Raw genomic sequence first — 14,632 nt, 5'->3', positions numbered from 1 at the left:
AGTTTTGATTCTACATCTATGATTTTTGATACATAGATTAAGAAAAAAATCGTCATTCCAAATCTGTGTTCGTTACCAACTTTGATCGCTGCGCGCAAAAGATATGACCGTTTTAATTATGCTAATTAAAAAATTCTAAAAAATCGCGGCTTAATATCGTATGCTGTTATATCCTATTATCGTTAACTGAATTCGCACCCTCTGCGATGATGCAAAAAAAAAAAAATCGAAAAGTTTCAATGGATTCGCGAAAAATTAAATTTGTTAAATAATTTCACGTATTTACAAACATATTTTTGAAACAATAGCGCTTATACTTACAACAAAATATAAAAAAATTATAGCAGCATCCAGACATTGTGAGGAATAAAATGAAACCTAAGAAGTTTGGAGCTATAGTACTCTTGTTATTTGCAAAAATACGAAGAAAATATTACGAAAAAATTAAAATCATATTATTCTAATTTTATTTTTTTATGGTTTTATAGGAAAATTTGGAGAAAAACTGTTTGAGTTCTTCTGCATTTTCGTCAAAATTTCACGCAATAATGATTGGATAATATTATTAGAACCTTATATTAAATCACAAGGAATTCCAATTGTGGCATAACGTTAAAATAATGTTATATTGAATATTACAACATTTGAGACGCATATAAACCGCGTAATTATGAAAATGGCATGATGCGCATCCGATTTTCCAACACAGCGAATCAATCCCTCTTATTTGATGTACAGTTTGTCAAATTCTATTTGGCGGCCACGATGTAGCAGCTGCTGCATATTAGGGTGCAAAATACAGTAGTATGGTCATAATTTTCGCGAAGTTCATTTACATTTTATGCGCATCCGATTTCAATAATCACCATTAAAAAATACATCATTCTATGCCGTTTCAATGCGATCCATCAAGAACCGTGGATGTAGCATCGCACTCAATTTTTAGAAAAAAAAATCTATTATATCTCTGGATTTACGAGAGTTTTTAAATATATGCTTTCTCGCAGTTTAAACACGCGTATCGATCTATTTTTATACCCTCAGCCTTTAGGCTAAAGAGGGTATTTACACTTTGATACGACCAAAAATGTGCCTCATCGAAATAATGGTTTTAGACCCCAAGTATGTTTGTACGATATCCGTTTCAGACAATTTTGAGTAGATCTAGCAATGTCCGTCCGTCTGTCTGTCCGTCTGTCTGTCTGTCTGGCTGGCTGGTGCGCACGATAACTCTCGAACGGATCAATCGATTCGGTTCAAATTTTGGGTATCGAAATATTTTGTCCAGATTTGATTTAAGTTCGAAGATGGTCCATATAGGTCCACTCCTTCAGGTACCTCCCCCACAAAAGTTCGAAAATGTTCGGAAAATTTGTGCGCACGATAACTCTTGAAGGGAGTAACCGATGTTGTCCATACTTTGCACATCGTGTAATTTCTACCAAACTTAGATGAGGTTCCAATATGGACTCAATCGGTCCACTCCTTCAGGTACCTCCCACACAGAATTTCGGAAAAGTTTAGTTTAGGACCTGGTCTCGAATCGCTTTGATTTTTGTTTACGCAAATTGTATTCGCTGTCCTCTATACGACGCTGTAAGTTTCATTAGGGGCAAGTCCATACTTCCTGAGGAAATAGCCTGAAAGTTACAAAAAACCCTATGACACCGTGTGTAGTGGTTAGGGCGCAAGCTAACTCTTGAACGGATCTGCCGATTCGGTCCAAAATTTGGCTTTAGTAATATTTTGTCCAAACTTAGTTCAAGTTCAAAGATGGATTATATCGGTCCACTCCTTCCGGTACCTCACCCACAAAAGTTCGAAAATGTTCGGAAAATTTGTGCGTACGATAACTCTTGAAGGGAGTAACCGATTTGGTCCATACTTTGCACATTATGAAATTTCTACCAGACTTAAATGAGGTTCCAATATGGACTCAATCGGTAAACTCCTTCGAGTACCTCCCCCACAAAATTTCGGAAAAGTTCAGTTTAGGACCTGCTCTCGAATCGCCTTGGTTTTTGTTGTAACATCATGTATTCACTGTCCCCTATACGAAGGTACAAGTTCCTTAGGGGCAAGTCCATACTTCCTGAAAAAATAGCCTGAAGTTGAAAAACAAACCCTATGACACCATGTTTATGGGTGGAAGCGCAAGATAATTCTTGAACGGATATGCCGATTCCGGCCAAAATTTGGCCTTCGTAATATTGTTTCCAAACTTAGTTTAAGTTCGTAGATAAGCCATATCGGTCCACTCCTTCAGGTACCTACGCCACAAAAGTTCAAAAATATTCGGAAAAATTGTGCGCACGATAACTCTTGATGGGAGTGACCGATTTGGTCCATACTTTACACATTCTCATAATATCTACCAGATATAGATCAGGTTCGAATATGGACTTATTTGTCCACTCCATCCCGTACCTCCCACACAAAATTTTGGATAAGTTCACTTTAAGACCTGCTATTGAATCACTTTGATTTTTGTTGAAGCAACTTACATTCGCTCCCTCAATTACGATGGTAAAAGATGTTTCAGGGGCAAGTCCATACTTTTTGAGAAAACAGCCCGAAGGATATAAAAACCCCCTATGGCACCCCCATGGTCTATGTCGGTCCATTCCTTTAACGACCTTTTCCGCAAAATTTTTGAACTTTAATCCTAATCAACATTTTTGTCGGTTCATACGACCAAAATTTTGAAACCCCCTAAATACATAAGTTTTTTTGTGAAAAAAAGTGTTTCAATTTGCCCAGGCTGAGGGTATATCTCTGTCGGCAAAGCCGACTGATACTTTTTTACTTGTTTTTAAGTAGAACTGACACATGCAAAACGAGGTTTAATATGCGATATTTTCAAAATAATTTTTTGCAAATTTTCGAAATTTGAGGGGTATCATATCCGCAGATCTAGTGGGTGGATTTTTGGCTTGTTAGATTCAGAACGTAAAAAAAAAACTAAATTTACGAGGGTTTCCACGGAAATCGAATGACGTTTGTAAATTTTAATCCAAAAAAATAGGTTTTTGAGAAAAATTTTACACACAAAAATTTCGTGTTCGGGCGCAGATTACTGTGATCCTGTGAGGGCTACACCCTCGTGTTATACATTAGAAAATGCGAAATCGCGAGTACTACAATCAAATAATAAGCTTTTAGGGAAATCCAGCTGCACGTCCCGATTAGAGCAAAAATTCAAAAAACCCAAAATGTCAGCATCCGTTTGAGGTAGATACAGTGGATATATTAAAAAATCATACATTAAAAAATTCAACTCCGATCTTTAACTTCTCCTTTGAGCATTAAGCTCTACATTGTGTTGTAAACCCACTAATTGGAAAATAACATAATGAAAGTCGTTTCCATCAACGAATTTTTCCGATTTTTTTACATTAGTACGACCACAGCTTCCGCTTAAATTATTATTTTAAGAAACACCATACCTCAGTTTCAACATAAGTTAATTTTCTACAAAAAGCTTTTTTATGACATAAAAGAATATTATTTTCTTACAATAGTTCGGTACAAGTCCAACCTGCACTCGCGGATTCGAGTTATTCTTTTTTGTAGTTTTTTATTTCAATTAATTAATGGTATACAAATAACATCAATAGGTTTTTTAGATAGATCTTCTTATCTAATCTTCTACAAAAAGCTTGATATGTATGTGTGTATATGAAAAATGTATTGATGTTAAATGCGATTTCTTCCTTGCCCAATAAAATATTTTCATTCACCTTTTTGATTCAGTTATAAAATGTATTGGGCATTAAATTTACTAAAAAGTACATTTTCTTTAAGAAAAGGCAAAACACTGATTTATTCACTTACTTTACCGTCTTTAATCAACGATTGTCTCTAGAACACTGAAGAAAAAAGATAAATACAATACGAAACGCACGTGTTTTACGCATACACATCACAAAACTTTTGGGTCTCCTATTACACTATACACACAGCTCTTTATTATAAACCGGCATTTCGCAGCCGCGAGAGCCCTGTTGTTACTCTCTTTGACAAACATCATCTCTCCACCCATGAAAAATATGTTCTAACATAAAAAATATGTTGGTACCCAAACATATAAAATTGAGATATGTTACAAAATTTTGCAAACATATATATGTTTGGATCCAAACATATATTTGTTTGCAATCAGTCCCAAACAAATATTTGTTTGGATCCAAACATATTTCTAACATATATGTAGAAGTATTACAGTATTACTTTTATAAAATACCAATAGAACTTATGTGCCAAAATACGAAAGATCATAGAAGACTAATGAGAAGACCAATAGCTCTCCACAAAGAAGATTTTTAGGACTTTTATAGAAGACAAGCAAATCAAGAATATTTGGAATCTAAAAACAGGATTGCAAAGTATTTTATTGCTATTAATAATTAATATTTTATTAATTAGACCAAAATATGTTCTTGACATTAATTTTGTATTCCAAATACGCATTTTCTAATCGAAATAGATACGAAGTCCTCAAATGAGTGTAATGTAGCCTAGATCTTGTTTTCGTATCTTAAATAATTTTTAAATGTATTAAATGTTCAATTTTCCATTTTTTTTTTTCTTTACAGGACCAAACAAAACATTCCAAACCCTCAACACTGCGTCGCACACTGAATGCCCTGCGTCAACGTCTAACCAAACGTAATCGTGCCAAACCTCCCGATTGGTTTGTTGAGCGTTTCTCCAACAATACCAATGCCGATAAAATTGGTAAAACACCAGCCTCAACACAGGTCAGTACGACCAATGAAAGTACCTCAGCCGAAGCCGATTCAGGACCGGCACATGAGATACGCGGCTCAAGTAGGCTGTGTAATCGTTTATCGGTTAATCCATCGCTGCAGTCACATTATAGGGTAAGTTCGCTTATAAGGTGTAGACACAACAATTCTATGGAGAATTCATATATGTTTGTCTTTTTTCCAGTGGCTGGCAGTGGTTTCCTTAGCTGTGTTATATAATATCATATTTGTGGTGGGTCGGGCCGTATTTTGGGAAATTAATTTGCGGGCCCCACCTGTTTGGTACTTCCTTGACTATCTGTGTGATTTTATTTATTTGATGGATACGCTGGTTCATATGCATGAGGGTAAGTTAAAAAAAAAAACAATTGTTTATTAGCACAAAATCGACCATATTTCATAGTTGAGGGAGGGAAAGCCAATACTTATAATTGTTCCACAAACATCCCATAAAGGACAAGGGAGACTTCTCTTATATCAATGTGTGCACCCCGATTCATATTAGCTCAATGATATGGAACCTACAGCTTATCGCCGAGCCCGAACGGCGTGTCCTAAGACACCACTTGTAGAGAAGCTTTACATGGCTGAAATACTCAGGAAATGTTGCCAACATTATTGAGGGGTATTTTGCCACCGTTGAAAATTTGATGTTGCCTAGCCTGGGAATCGAACCCTAGACCTTCTGCGAGGCGGATGTGCATACCATTGCACCACGTTGGCACCCAATGTCCAATACTTGGTGTGTTTAAAGAAAAAATTTCGAAAATATAAATCTAACACATATATTAAAACGTATAAAGTTACAATGAAATTACAACGATTCCATTGTCTATGGACGTGAGCTAAATAGAATCGGTAAGCACAACGAGGCTCCTGCTCCTCCTCCTGCCCCTGACATTTTTATGGAAAATAGTTTTCTTTTCCTATTTGAAATTGGAAACAGCTAACATCTTCTTAAAAACAAACTTCCCATTCTACACCATCATCCATCCCCAAACCAAAATTCTTCCTTTGTGTTAGAAAATACATTGTTGCTTTTTGGGAGATTTCTGCTCAAACGCAATGAAAACGAAAACGTTGCATTTAATATTCAACACAGTCAGTGGCATAAAAAGTCATTATCTGGTTGGGGTTTGAAAAGAAACTGGATAAGACAAGACTAACAACGACACTAATCACTGGAATACAACTGCAACGAAGGCATTGTCATGTGGCCTAGCTCAAGGACAACAATGGCAACAATAGTTGCTCACCCAAAGATGGCACAAGGCAAAACTCAAAAACTCAATTTGTGCAAAATAGGGAGGGAAGAAGAAACAACAACAACATTTTATTTCATGGCAGCGATTATTATTTTGTAAATAGTCATCTTTATTTGTTTAGCTTTAATTTTAACAAAATTTGAAAATGAAATATTATTTTTCTTCTTCTTCTCCTTAGGCTATTTGGAGCAAGGTCTCTTGGTACGGGATGCCTACAAACTGAGACGCCACTATTTCAGCAACAAAGGCTGGTATTTAGATGTCCTCTCCATGATGCCCACCGATATTGCCTACATTTGGTGGTCGCCCAGTAAATGTGGTCCAACATTGCTGCCATGTTCTGTGATCGTTCGTTTGAATCGCCTGCTAAGAGTTCCTCGCATGTGGGAATGGTTTGATCGCACCGAAACTGCCACCAGTTATCCAAATGCCTTTCGTATCTGCAAAGTCGTTCTCGCCATATTAGTTCTCATCCACTGGAATGCCTGCATGTATTTTGTCATCAGCTATGAATTGGGCTTTGGTACCGACAATTGGGTCTATAATTTACATGGCGAGAGAAATAGTACACTGCAGCGCCAGTACATTTACAGTTTCTATTGGTCAACACTGACGCTGACAACAATTGGCGAAACTCCAACACCGGAAAATGATGCTGAATATTTGTTTGTGGTTGCTGACTTTTTGGCTGGTGTTCTGATATTTGCCACCATTGTGGGTAAGTTTTCGTGTTTGGTTTGCTTTTCCTTTTTTCGGCGAGATGATGTGTGGTTGTTGTTAGTTTTGGTTGGCTGTTGGTTGTTTTTCTTTCGCAACATTTTGCTTAGTGAGAATTTTCTTTTTTTTTTGTAAAAATGAATGTTTTTGGAAAATGTTTTTAAAGTGTGAACAAATTGTGGAAATTTTTGGAGAATTAACGAATTCTGGGAAGAACATGCGAACTTATATTGAATTTAAGTGCCCGGATATAAATCCCAAAATGATTTTAAGACTTATGTCCATCAATGAACAAGGGCATAACTCCCAAAAAACGCGTACATAACGACCAAACTATTTCCAAGAAAATTTTGCACGCGTTATAGCTGTTTGCATCTGTCCAAAGGTTGATGTCTCAAATCCCAGCGGAAGCCCGATCATCCACCTAATTTTGATTTCATTCGCGTAGACAAGACTTGAAGTCTTACATAAGTCTCAAAGATTTTGGGCGTTATGATTTGGGAGTTATGTCAAGGCACCTTGAATTTAGTATCCATCCAGGAGTTTTAAATTGTCAATTCAATTAATGTTAACCCGGCAAAAAGAATCCATAAAGAATCGGTAGACATGTGAGTGGATTTAGCTGGACAGCTATACTGGAGCAGAGTATCGTGCGGTTACAATCCACATGCCGGACTTGTATTGGGAATCGTGCTTTTAATTAGGATAAATCCATACGAATTTGTATTGGCAGATGACGTTCTTTTGCTGCGATAGATGGAGGATGAACTCCTCGTCACTTCACATGATATATTTGTAATTTCATAAGTGTGAATGCCAATCCAAGGCTCGTTGATTTTGGTCTTCTTTTGGACCCTCACTTGCTGACTCCATCTAAGTCTTGGCCTTCAAGTTCTGCGTGTACCGCCATGGGGCCCGTATTTACACGATTTTTAGGTGGGGTCAGCACCGCTCCTTCTCAAGACATGGCCTAGCCAATACTGATACTGATGTCGTTGTATAGGCAACACAGCTCGTGGTTTATAAGACGTCGATATTCACCGTCAACGTGGATTGGGCCATAGGATTGGCGGAATTATCTTGGTGATAACAACCAAGCAGGTACTGCATCGACAACATTTTGTTGTGCTCATGCACCGGTAAAATCTTTGCCTCCCCTTTAAAATTGGTTACAAATGGCAAGAGAAGCCATCGTGTTGCAATCCTCAAGGCGACATTCTGGAAGGTTTGAATATTCACAGGCCGGTCTATAGCTTTATAAGAGGTCAACAAATTTTCCTTGTTGGTACCTCAGATGCAGAGCCAAGCAGAGGCTATGAAAACAGTTCCAAATAATCGTCATATCTCATATCATATCTCAGAAGCAAAGCCAAGCATAGGTTATAAAAAAAGTTGCGAAGGACTCCCTGTTTCCATCCTCGAACAGTTTGGCATGGTTTACGGTAACGAAGGCTTTCGATAGGTCATGACTCATGAGCCACCATGACTGTTCTTTCGTACAACCTGTTCCGGTTCCCGAATAATATGTTGCCTATTGCTGATGTGGGCAACTGTGGAAGAGGATCTCATCATGCGGATGAGTAGTGTAGGCTCATCAATGAGAAGCCAATTAGGACTTTTTATAAGAAAACCTCGTGAAGACTTCGTGGTCTACTATTAGAAGACATCGAGGTCTTCGATGGGAAGACTTCGTGGTCTTCGATGAGAAGACTCTGTAGTCTTCGATGAGAACACTTCGTGGTCTTCGATGAGAAGTCTTCGTGGTCTTCGATGAGAACACTTCTGTGAGAAGATTTCGTGGTATTCTATGAGGAGACTTCGTAACCTTCTATGAGAAAACTTCGTGATCTGCTATGAGAAGACTTCGTACTCTTCGATGAGAACACTTCGTGGTCTTCTATTAGAAGACTTCGTATTCTCCGATTAGAAGACTTCGAGGTCTTCGATGAGATGAATTCGTGGTCTTCGATGAGAACAGTTCTTGGTCTTCTATTAAAAGATATCGAGGTCTTCGATGAGAAGACGTCGTGGTCTTCGATTAGAAGACTTCGAGGTCTTCGATGAGAAGACTTCGTGGTATTCTATGAGATCACTTCGTGTTCTTCTGTGAGAAGATTTCGTGGTCATCTATGAGAAGACTTCGTGATCTTCTATGAGAAGACTTCGTGATCTTCTATGAGAAGACTGAGTGATCTTCTATGAGAAGATTTCGTTGACTTCTATGAGAGATTTGGTTGTCTTCTATGTGTGGACTTTCTGGTCTTCTATGAGTAGATTTCGTGGTCTTCGATTAGATGACTTCGTTGTTTTCGGAGAGAACACATCGTTGTCTTCAATGAGAAGACTTTGTGGTCTTCTATGAGAAGACTTCGTGATCTTCTATGAGAAGACTTAGTGATCTTCTATGAGAAGACTTCGTGATCTTCTATGAGAAGACTGCGTGATCTTCTATGAAAAGAATTCGTTGTCTTCGACGAGAAGACTTCGTGGTCTTCGATGAGAACACTTCGTGGTCTTCGATGAGAAGACTTCGTGGTCTTCGATGAGAACACTTCGTGGTCTTCGATGAGAAGACTTCGTGGTCTTCGATGAGAACACTTCGTGGTCTTCGACGAGAAGACTTTGTGGTCTTCTATGAATAGACTTCGTACTCTTCGATGAGAACACTTCGTGGTCTTCGATTAGAAGACTTCGTGGTCTCCTATTAGAAGACATCCAGGTTTTCGATGAGAAGACTTTATGGTCTTCGATGAGAAGACTACGTGGTCTTCGATTAGAAGACATCGAGGTCTACGATGAGAAGACTGCGTGGTCTTCCATGAGAAGACTTCGGGGTCTTCGATGGGAAGAGTTCGGGGTCTTCGATGAGAACACTTTGTGGTCTTCGATGAAAAGACGTTGTGATCTTCGATGGGAAGACTTCGTGGCCTTCGATGAGAAAACTTCATGGTTTTCGATGAGAACATTTCGCGGTCTTCGATGAAAAGACTTCGTGGTCTTCAACGAGAAGACTTCATGGTCTTCGATGAGAAGACGTCGGGGTCTTCTAAAGGAAGAATTCGGGGTCTTCTATGAGAACACTTCGTGATCTTCGATGAGAAGACTTCGTGGTCTTCGATGAGAAGACTACGTGGTCTTCGATGAGAAGACTTCGTACTCCTCGATGAGAACAGTTCGTGGTCTTCGATTAGAAGACCTCGCACTCTCCGATTTGAAGACTTCGTGGTCTTCGACGAGAACACTTCGTGGTCTTCGATAAAAAGACTTCGTTGTCTCCGATTAGAAGACTTCGAAGTCTTCTAAGAGAACACTTCGTGGTCTTCGATGGGAAGACTTCGTGGTCTTCTATAAGAAGACTTCGATGTCTTCGATTAGAAGACTTCGTGGTCTCCAATTAGAAGACTTCGAGGTCTTCGATGAGAAGACTTCGTGGTCTTCGACGAGAAGACTTCGTGGTCTTCGATGGGAACACTTCGTGGTCTTTGATGAGAAGACTTCGTAGTCTTCGATGAGAACACTTCGTGGTCTTCGATTAGAAGACTTCGTGGTCTTCTATAAGAAGACTTCGTGGTCATCTATAAGAAGACTTCGTGGTCATCTATAAAAAGACTTCGTGGTCTTCTATAAGAAGACTTCGTGTTCTTCTATAAGAAGACTTCGTGGTCTTCTATAAGAAGACTTCGTTGTCTTCTATAAGAAGACTTCGTGGTCTTCTATAAGAAGACTTCGTGGTCTCCTATTAGAAGACTTCGTGGTCTTCTGTGAGAAGACTTCGTGGTCATCTATGAGAAGACTTCATGATCTTCTATGAGAAGACTTCATGGTCTTCTATGAGAAGACTTCGTGATCTTCTATGAGAAGACTGCGTGATCTTCTATGAGAAGATTTCGTTGACTTCTATGAGAAGATCTTCTATGAGAAGATTTTGTTGCCTTCTATGTGTGGAATTCGTGGTCTTCTATGAGTAGATTTCGTGGTCTTCGACGAGAAGACTTCGTGGTCTTCGATGGGAACACTTCGTGGTCTTTGATGAGAAGACTTCGGAGTCTTCGATGAGAACACTTCGTGGTCTTCGATGAGAAGACTTCGTACTCTTCGATGAGAACACTTCGTGGTCTTCGATTAGAAGACTTCGTGGTCTCCAATTAGAAGACTTCGATGTCTTCGATTAGAAGACTTCGTGGTCTCCAATTAGAAGACTTCGTGGTCTTAGATGAGAACACTTCCTGGGCTTCGATGAGAAGACTTCGGTGTCTTCTGTGAGAATACTTCGTACTCTTCGATGAGAACACTTCGTGGTCTTCGATGAGAACACTTCGTGGTCTACGATGAGAACAATTCGTGGTCTTCGATGAGAACACTTCGTGGTCTACGATGAGAACAATTCGTGGACTTCGATTAGAAGACTTCGAGGTCTTCGATGAGAAGACTTCGTGTGAGAAGACTTCGTGGTCTTCGATTAGAAGACTGCGATGAGAAGACTTTGTGGTCTTCTGTGAGAAGGCTTCGTGGACTTCGATCAGAAGACTTCGTGATCTTCTTTGAGAAGACTTCGTGGTCTTTGATGAGAACACTTCGGAGTCTTCTGTGAGAAGACTTCGTGGTCTTCTGTGAGAAGACTTCGTGGTCTTCTATGAGAAGACTTCGTGATCTTTTATGAGCAGACTTCGTGATATTCTATGAGAAGACTTCGTGATCTTTTATGAGAAGACTGCGTGATCTTCTATGAGAAGATTTTGTTGTCTTCTATGTGTGGATTTCGTGGTCTTCTATGAGAAGACTTTGTGGAAGACTTTGTGGTCTTCGTTGAGAAGACTTCGTGGTCTCCTATTAGAAGACATCCAGGTTTTCGATGAGAAGACTTTATGGTCTTCGATGAGAAGACTACGTGGTCTTCGATTAGAAGACATCGAGGTCTACGATGAGAAGACTGCGTGGTCTTCCATGAGAAGACTTCGGGGTCTTCGATGGGAAGAGTTCGGGGTCTTCGATGAGAACACTTTGTGGTCTTCGATGAAAAGACGTTGTGATCTTCGATGGGAAGACTTCGTGGCCTTCGATGAGAAAACTTCATGGTTTTCGATGAGAACATTTCGCGGTCTTCGATGAAAAGACTTCGTGGTCTTCAACGAGAAGACTTCATGGTCTTCGATGAGAAGACGTCGGGGTCTTCTAAAGGAAGAATTCGGGGTCTTCTATGAGAACACTTCGTGATCTTCGATGAGAAGACTTCGTGGTCTTCGATGAGAAGACTACGTGGTCTTCGATGAGAAGACTTCGTACTCCTCGATGAGAACAGTTCGTGGTCTTCGATTAGAAGACCTCGCACTCTCCGATTTGAAGACTTCGTGGTCTTCGACGAGAACACTTCGTGGTCTTCGATAAAAAGACTTCGTTGTCTCCGATTAGAAGACTTCGAAGTCTTCTAAGAGAACACTTCGTGGTCTTCGATGGGAAGACTTCGTGGTCTTCTATAAGAAGACTTCGATGTCTTCGATTAGAAGACTTCGTGGTCTCCAATTAGAAGACTTCGAGGTCTTCGATGAGAAGACTTCGTGGTCTTCGACGAGAAGACTTCGTGGTCTTCGATGGGAACACTTCGTGGTCTTTGATGAGAAGACTTCGTAGTCTTCGATGAGAACACTTCGTGGTCTTCGATTAGAAGACTTCGTGGTCTTCTATAAGAAGACTTCGTGGTCATCTATAAGAAGACTTCGTGGTCATCTATAAAAAGACTTCGTGGTCTTCTATAAGAAGACTTCGTGTTCTTCTATAAGAAGACTTCGTGGTCTTCTATAAGAAGACTTCGTTGTCTTCTATAAGAAGACTTCGTGGTCTTCTATAAGAAGACTTCGTGGTCTCCTATTAGAAGACTTCGTGGTCTTCTGTGAGAAGACTTCGTGGTCATCTATGAGAAGACTTCATGATCTTCTATGAGAAGACTTCATGGTCTTCTATGAGAAGACTTCGTGATCTTCTATGAGAAGACTGCGTGATCTTCTATAAGAAGATTTCGTTGACTTCTATGAGAAGATCTTCTATGAGAAGATTTTGTTGCCTTCTATGTGTGGAATTCGTGGTCTTCTATGAGTAGATTTCGTGGTCTTCGACGAGAAGACTTCGTGGTCTTCGATGGGAACACTTCGTGGTCTTTGATGAGAAGACTTCGGAGTCTTCGATGAGAACACTTCGTGGTCTTCGATGAGAAGACTTCGTACTCTTCGATGAGAACACTTCGTGGTCTTCGATTAGAAGACTTCGTGGTCTCCAATTAGAAGACTTCGATGTCTTCGATTAGAAGACTTCGTGGTCTCCAATTAGAAGACTTCGTGGTCTTAGATGAGAACACTTCCTGGGCTTCGATGAGAAGACTTCGGTGTCTTCTGTGAGAATACTTCGTACTCTTCGATGAGAACACTTCGTGGTCTTCGATGAGAACACTTCGTGGTCTACGATGAGAACAATTCGTGGTCTTCGATGAGAACACTTCGTGGTCTACGATGAGAACAATTCGTGGTCTTCGATTAGAAGACTTCGAGGTCTTCGATGAGAAGACTTCGTGTGAGAAGACTTCGTGGTCTTCGATTAGAAGACTGCGATGAGAAGACTTTGTGGTCTTCTGTGAGAAGGCTTCGTGGACTTCGATCAGAAGACTTCGTGATCTTCTTTGAGAAGACTTCGTGGTCTTTGATGAGAACACTTCGGAGTCTTCTGTGAGAAGACTTCGTGGTCTTCTGTGAGAAGACTTCGTGGTCTTCTATGAGAAGACTTCGTGATCTTTTATGAGCAGACTTCGTGATATTCTATGAGAAGACTTCGTGATCTTTTATGAGAAGACTGCGTGATCTTCTATGAGAAGATTTTGTTGTCTTCTATGTGTGGATTTCGTGGTCTTCTATGAGAAGACTTTGTGGAAGACTTTGTGGTCTTCGTTGAGAAGACTTCGTGGTCATCGATGAGAACACTTCGTGGTCTTCGATGAGAAGACTTCGTGGTCTTCGATGAGAAGACTTCGTGGTCTTCGATGAGAAGACTTCGGGGTTTTTTTATGAAAAGACTTTGTGGTCTTCGATGAGAAGACTTCGTGGTCTTCGATTAGAAGACTTCGGGGTCTTCGATTAGAAGACTTCGGGGTCTTCGATGAGAAGACATCGAGGTCTCCGATGAGAAGACTTCGTGGTCTTCCATGGAAAGACTTCGTGGTCTTCGATTAGAAGACATCGAGGTCTTCGATGAGAAGACTTTGTGGTCTTCGATTAGAAGACATTGAGGTCTTCGATGAGAACACTTCGTGGTCTTCCATGAGAACAATTCGCGGTCGTCGATGAGAACACTTCGTGGTCTTCGATTAGAAGACATCGAGGTTTTCGATGAGAACACTTCGTGGTCTTCGATGAAAAGACTTCGTGGTCTTCGACGTGAGGACTTTGTGGTCTTCGATGAGAACACTTCGTGGTCTTCGATGAGTAAACTTCGGGGTCTTCGATGGGAAGACTTCGGGATCTTCGATGAGAACGCTTCGTGGTCTTCGATGAGAACACTTCGTGGTCTTCGATGATAACACTTCGTGTCTTCGATGAAAAGACTTCATGGACTTCGACGAGAAAACTTTATAGTCTTCGATGAGAAGAATTAGTGGTCTTCGATGAGAAGACGTCGTAGTCTTCGATGAGAACATTTCGTGGTCTTCGTTGAAAAGACTTCGAGGTCTTCGATGAAAAGACTTTGTGGTCTTCTATGTGAAGACTTCGTTGTCTTCGATGAGAAGACTTAGTGGTCTTCGATGGGAACACTTCGAGGTCTTCGATGAAAAGACTTCGAGGTCTTCGATGAAAAGACTTCGAGGTCTTCGATGAAAAGACTTAGTGGTCTTCGATGGGT

General features: G+C 40.0%; 1 protein-coding gene across 2 annotated transcripts in view; it reads left to right on the top strand.

The window, feature by feature from the left end:
• CngA (Cyclic nucleotide-gated ion channel subunit A) overlaps window positions 1–14,632 on the top strand; it is a 178,522-nt gene that overhangs the window by 142,445 nt on the left and 21,445 nt on the right. For both annotated transcript variants that reach the window (XM_073956887.1, XM_073956886.1), the window contains exons 3-5: window positions 4,596–4,883; window positions 4,954–5,116; window positions 6,213–6,752. In XM_073956887.1, coding sequence (XP_073812988.1) covers window positions 4,596–4,883; window positions 4,954–5,116; window positions 6,213–6,752 — 991 coding nt within the window. The remainder of the gene's footprint in view (window positions 1–4,595; window positions 4,884–4,953; window positions 5,117–6,212; window positions 6,753–14,632) is intronic.

This window comes from Musca autumnalis, unplaced genomic scaffold (assembly GCF_047663935.1).
Source record: "Musca autumnalis isolate F117 unplaced genomic scaffold, ASM4766393v1 scaffold_5, whole genome shotgun sequence".
Lineage (NCBI taxonomy): Eukaryota > Metazoa > Arthropoda > Insecta > Diptera > Muscidae > Musca > Musca autumnalis.
This window is presented reverse-complemented; position numbering and strand designations above follow the sequence as displayed.